Genomic DNA, 6,576 nt, shown 5'->3' with positions numbered 1-6,576 from the left:
TCTCAGTTTCACCTGCAGCGTTTTCACATCTGCTTTCCAAAGGATTTAAACATGCTGATTTTGATTCCCTTTTCTTCACTGCTCCTGGATCTACTTTGGGTCTGGTAAGTCCCTACTTGTCTGGCTTTTACTCACAAATCTTAGGTTTGATCGTTGCCTTTAAAAGCTGCATTTATTTACCACCTTTGTCCTCACTGATTCTAAGACGTGATATGATGCTAAGAGCTGCATGACAGTCTCCTGCTTCCCGGTGTAGTTGGTCCCATGAATCTCCCTCAAATTTGAAAGATGCAGCGTTCACAATGATAAGTTCAGAAGAGGACAACATGCAGCAAACTTTCTTGGTGTCAGAGACTCGTTTTGGGGATGCGAGACGTTGCGGGAAAAGAGCTGCAGAGGAGCGACTTCCCCCTGAAGTTAAACAAGACAAGACATGTTGCTGCCGTAGCCATGTGTGATGCAGGAAGGGTGGCCGGCTTGTTTTGCCTGCGTAAACACAGGCGACTTATTTATGTCACGTGACCATGGAGGGAGAAAACAGGTTGTTTGGCTCCCGAGAGAGTGTGTGTGTGTGTGTGTGTGTGTGTGTGTGTGTGTGTGTGTGTGTGTGTGTGTGAGAGTGTGTGAGTGTGAGAAGGGGAGACACCAGTTGCCGCGTCAGCAGACATCTGTTGTCCTGCTGCTGGCGGGGAAAGCCTAGATGCACACACACACACACACACACACACACACACACACACACACACACCCACACACACACACACACACACACACCATTCCCCCGGCTGATTGTCCTGACCCCGTTCACAGTAACTTTTTGCACACTACTGGGGCGTGCACTGATGAACCACCAGACATCCCCCAACAGCCCTCCCCTCCCTCCCTCCACCCGCCTCCTCCCTCCCTCCCTCACCCACTTGCACACACAAAGCTCCCCAGTACAAAGCGCTGTAAGGACCGTGTTACATATTCATTGCTGCCTCCATCAAAGCCAGCAGGGCTGCTGCTGCATGTGGGAGTCGGCCCGCTGATGTTTTGAAAGATGCACCCACTCACCCTGGAGGGTCGGGAGATGATGATGATGATGATGAGGATGATGATGAGGATGCTCTGGCAGTTGGGGCCACACCAGAGTACTTTTTAACACACAATCTGTAAAAGACTCACATGTAACACGGGCTTTAATAGTGACCAGGGCGCTGCTCACATTTCTGCCTATAAGCACCTCTAACAACAGGATTATAATTCGATTTGTCCGGTTTGTATCCAATTAACTTGTTGTGATTTAGTGAGCAGAAAAACAGGAAACTTGAATTAAAACAAATAATGTAGTAATGGAGACCATGAGCTTATATCTGTGGGTTTGTGTGAGGTCAGAAAAGATGTTTTCAGAGCTTTCTGCCCTCGTGTTTGCACTTTACCATCTTACTCTCAAAGCGCTTTTCAGTTTGCCTCCCGTTCGCCCACCGGCGCCGGCTGAGCTGCTGTCCAGGGACACCTCGGGAAGAACAGGGGATCGAACCGCCGACCTTACGATCAGCGGGCTCCCCGCTCCACCGTGTCCACCGTCAGTTTACAGGAGCAGCAGTGAGGAGCAGCCGCTCCATCAGCAGCAGGATGACTCATTATGTGTTCACGTGTGTTATGGGCGCCATCCGACGCCCACGGTGCTCCATGCCAAGGTCCCAGTCGTAATCACTCCAGCACCGCCATTGTCTGTCTTGGGGTGGCGGGGGGGGGGGGGGGGGGGGGGTGGGGCAGTGAGGCAACACTTTAAGCGCCCCCCCCCCCCCCCCCCACACACACACACCACACACACACACAGACCTGCGAGGACGCTGCCTTGGCATTTGGATTGGAGAGCGGTTTCAACAGCTGTAGCTTAGCAACACAGCGGCTCAGCCACGTTGCTAGGCAGCCCTTTTTTCATAAAATGCACACTCACTCCACCCTGCCCCCCCCTTCTCCACACCCAACAACACCACCCACCCCTCCACCCCCCATCATCACCACCACCTCCTCCTCCTCCTCCTCCTCCCACCAGCTTCAAGTCACTTCCATCACCAGCTTTTGTGCTTTTCATAACGTCCGCAGGTTTACGTGTGCAGAGCTGAGCAGTGACGCCTCCTCCTGGGGGGCGTCCGGTATATCATATATAATATTTTCTGCTGGCAGAGCGCCCCGACGTAGATATACAGATATCCATCCATCCATCCATCCATCCATCCATCCATCCATCCATCCATCCACGCTAGAGCTGATTGGCTTCAAAGCCCCTCAGTCTTTGGTGACTCCACCACGCCGGTGGGAAGAAGCATATGGACCTTAATTACCAGGTAGACTGCAAGAGGAGGAGGGTGGTGGTGGTGGTGGTGGTGGGGGGGAGGGGGGGGAGGGTGGGGAGGGGGGGGGTAAGGGGTCCGTCACACTAACAGCATGGTGTCTTTTTTTTTCTTTAAACAGTTCACCCTCTGTTCCCCTCAGTAGATTAATGGGCTGTGACATGGCGCTATAAAAACACACCGAGGCCCGACTACTTTAAAAAAAAAAAAAAGCGGGAGTCCATTAATTCGGGTGAGAGGCCCCATCGGCTCTTTGTGTCTGCCAGCTCGGGCCTCAGCGAAGTCTCCGACTGCAAGAAAAAGTTAATTCTCAGTCAGCGTTGACTCAAAACAAAACAGCCTGAAAGTAAATGGATCCGTTTACAGATGACTTCCCGGACGTCTCGCCCATCGTCTGCTTTGTTCGCGTTCATCTTAAATATTTGGACTTCTTTCCCTTCGCGAGGCTGAGCTGGTTTTGGGGCCCGGTATAATGCTGTCGAGAAGTTTTATGGTAATAAAGTCAATCTGTTCCCCCGTTTTCTTCTTCAGGACCGATGAGTCGAGCTTTGTGAGTGGGCAGTGATCAGCCCAGTGAGCTGGATGTCTGTGACAGACCCATGGGCCAGAAGGACCATGTGGAGGCAGGAACGGGCCGTATCCTCGACCTGGGGGCTGGACTTGGAGTATCTCCACGTAGCGGGGCCCGACCGGCAGGCCGACCGGCAGGCTGGCGGCGCCGACGGGCCCCCTGCTATGGAGGAGCAGGGGGAGAACTCCGGCGGCACCGGCACCGCCGATCCGCAGGAAAATGTCGGGTCTGACGCGGACCCGCCATTTTCCAGCTCCACCCTCGCTGTGGACACCGACTTGGACGGAGGAGAGGGAGAAGCAACTCAGAGTAAAAACACCCACCAGCCACTCTGTCGGACCCAGTGTGTGGACTTGGGCACCGACGGGCCTCCCGAGCCCCCGTCTGAACTTTCCCTAGACCCCGGGTGCGCACTCGGATCCCCGTGCGAGCGCCGGCCCGAACCTCCGGCCGATCCCTCGGCGCCGGCGTCGCCGGCCGGCGGGAAGGAGTACCGGGCCAAGTTGGAGTTCGCCCTGAAGCTGGGCTACTCCGAGGAAACGGTGCGCCTGGTGCTGTCCAAGCTCGGCCCCGACACCCTCATCAACGACATCCTGGGAGAGTTGGTCAAACTGGGCAACAAGTCGGACGGCGAACAGCCGGCCGGATTATTATCCTCTACCTCAACCTCTTCGTCCTCGTCGTCCTCCTGCGGTTGTTCCGACCTGCTGGAGGCCCAGCGGTCCGACTCCCCCTGCCCTTCAGACTCTCTCTGCGACCAGGACAACCTGCGGCCCGTGGTGGTGGACGGCAGCAATGTCGCCATGAGGTGAGACGTTACCGCTCATGTAAACACGTCATTATAAATGTTATCGCGTGTTTATTTCCAACGAAAATCAGCGAAGTTTTAGAACATCAGCTCATTCAAGTTTTCACTTTGCGTATCGGCCTTCAACATCGACTCGGCCCTCTGACGGACTTTGGCTGCGATTTTTTACGATTTTGCGCTCACCTCTTCCTTTTGTTTTCCGTAGCCACGGCAACAAGGAAGTGTTTTCCTGTCAGGGCATCCAGCTGGCCGTAGATTGGTTCCTGGAGCGTGGCCATCATGACATCACAGTTTTTGTGCCTGCGTGGAGAAAAGAGCAGTCCCGCCCCGATGCCCCCATAACGGGTTAGAAGAACCAAAACAAAAACAAAAACACACACACACACACACACACACACACACACACGCGGTCGGTAAACTTACTCCGGTTCAACGTTCTCCTTCATCTTTCCGGTCCGCAGATCAGGAGATCCTGCGTCGCCTAGAGAAGGAAAAAATCCTGGTCTTCACTCCTTCGCGGCGCGTCCAAGGTCGGCGCGTGGTCTGCTACGACGACCGCTTCATCGTGAAGCTCGCCTACGAGTCGGACGGCATCATCGTCTCCAACGACAACTACAGAGACCTGGCCAACGAGAAGCCCGAGTGGAAGAAGTTCATCGACGAGCGGCTGCTCATGTACTCCTTCGTCAATGACAAGTAAGTAGGCGTAACGACATCTAACTTCCTGCTTAATAGTGATCCAATAATCGTAATCCTTTTTTTTTTTTTATCCTTCCTCGCCGTCTCTCAGATTCATGCCGCCGGACGATCCTCTCGGGCGCCACGGACCGAGCTTGGACAACTTCCTGAGGAAAAGACCCGTCATGCCCGAGCAGAAGAAACAGCCTTGTCCGTACGGTGAGAACACGGAAAAGATCTACATTTGTACAATCGGTGTTTTCTTATTTGACTGACGGCGACGACCAAACTCCTTTCTGCTCCAGGAAAGAAGTGCACTTACGGCCACAAGTGTAAGTACTACCACCCGGAGAGAGGCGCTCAGCCTCAGCGCGCCGTGGCCGACGAGCTGCGAGCCAGCGCCAAGACGTGCGTCGCCTCCAAGAACCAGGGGGGACGCGGGGCTGGTGAAGAGCCACAGCGTGCCGGCCGGCAGCATCGAGGCCAAGAAAGGCGCCGCGAAGAGGCAGTCCGACCCGAGCGTCCGAGCTCTGTCCTACAGCGACGCCGAGGAGAAGCTGCTGGCCAAAGGGAGGGCGGAGGGCCAGAGGAGCGGCGGCTGCATTACGACGATGTCTCCGGCCCCGGGGGGCCCGCCGTCGTCCGGGCTCAGCCCGCACCAGGACCAACAGTCCCGAGCGGCGACGCCTCACGGTCACCTATCGGCCCCGGGCCACGACCTTTACCCTCACTGTGAGTCTCCAGACTTGAGCTACTACTCAGTAACACGTGCCTACTCGGGCCTGAGCCTCTCCGCCAGACGCAGCCCGGACTGTCGCTTCCCCAACGACGCCGACCCGCGGCTCGGCTCGCTCGGCTCCGCCGGCTCCGAGTGCGGCAGCGAGAGCAGCGCGAGTTGCGGCAGCAGCTGCGACTCGTACGGCGAGCGGTCCTGTCCCGCGTGCCCCCCGGACGCCTCGCCGGAAGATGCCCTTCATTTCGCCAACCCCCACAGCCGGCTGTACTCCCATCACGCCGCATCCAGCCACGAACTCTGCGGCCTTCATCCCGCCGAGTACCCGAACATCCAACACGGCCACGGGTCCGGCGCCGGCGTGTACGCCCACCACCTGAGCGCCGCGCGTGGGCAGAGCTGTGTTCACGACCAGCCTCCCCCGGAGGCGCCCCCGAAGCGCCCGCTCTACCCGCTGCCCCCCTCATCTCCAACACCAGCCGCTGGCATCGCGGTCCAGCTGCCCCGGCGACTACCACTCCCTCCCCCAGTCCAACCCCCACGCCCCCGGCTCTCCTCTGGGCCGCTGCCTGGCGCCCACGCGGGCGGAGAGCGTGTCCGACTCGCACCTGTACGAGCACCTCTCGGCGTCCCACCGCCACCACCACCGGCCCAAAGCGTTGCCCAGCTGGGACGCGTACTACCGGCCGCCTCCGCCCACGTCCCGGTACGAGCCGTCCACCTACCAGAGCCTGCCGGACACCCGCCAGGCGTCGTGGCACGCCCCTCCGTGGCCGCCGGACGGCTACACGCGGCACCACTCCTCCCACCCGGCCCTCAGCCCGTCGCCGACGCATTACCTGAGCCACCCGGCCCTCTCGCCTCACCCGCCTCACCCGTCCGGCTCTCCGTACCCGCCTCACGGCTCCCACCTCTCGGTGCCCTCCCACGCCCCGCCCTCCTACATGCCGCCGCACCCGGAATCCCCCGCGCACGGTCGCTACGGCGACACGAGGGAGAAAGTGTACGTCAACCTGTGCAACATCTTCCCGCCGGAGCTGGTGAGCCGGGTGATGGCCAGGAGCCCCCACGTCACCGACCCCCAGCAGCTGGCCGCCGCTATCCTGGCGGAGAAAGCCCAAACCGGCTACTGAAGGGGACAATTCAGGACGAGGACAAAAAACACTCAAACAAAAGAAAGCACGTGAGGTTTGCATGGCGGAATGATTGCCTGCGAGGGGAGCTTCTTTTTTTTTATATATATATATATATATATATATAATGACGTTAATGCGTAAGTTTCAAGGACACAAGATGCTGAAGATAATCCAAAATCAAGCTCTGGTCACAACGCAGCAAATCTACTCAACTTTAAGAGAGCGACGACATCCGTGACTTCGACTCAAAGTACAACGTGCGGAGATTGGTTTTTTAATTTTTTTTTTTATTTATACGGTAGCTCGAC

General features: G+C 57.2%; 1 protein-coding gene across 1 annotated transcript; it reads left to right on the top strand.

Annotated features, from left to right (window-relative positions):
* Positions 1-2,424: 2,424 nt before the first annotated feature.
* On the top strand, positions 2,425-6,349 carry LOC138206995 (probable ribonuclease ZC3H12C). The gene is given in 8 exon segments (XM_069163955.1): positions 2,425-2,992; positions 2,994-3,721; positions 3,927-4,066; positions 4,183-4,417; positions 4,512-4,618; positions 4,705-4,829; positions 4,831-5,589; positions 5,591-6,349. Coding segments are annotated over 8 exon segments (2,820 nt in total). The 5' UTR covers positions 2,425-2,941; the 3' UTR covers positions 6,266-6,349.
* The last annotated feature ends 227 nt before the right edge of the window (positions 6,350-6,576 follow it).

This window comes from Embiotoca jacksoni, unplaced genomic scaffold, assembly GCF_022577435.1.
Source record: "Embiotoca jacksoni isolate LCO1_2020_lvr unplaced genomic scaffold, fEmbJac1.0.p SCAF_30, whole genome shotgun sequence".
Taxonomy (NCBI): Eukaryota; Metazoa; Chordata; class Actinopteri; family Embiotocidae; genus Embiotoca; species Embiotoca jacksoni.
Note: the sequence above shows the minus strand (reverse complement) of the source record. Positions and strands in the feature narration are given on the sequence as shown.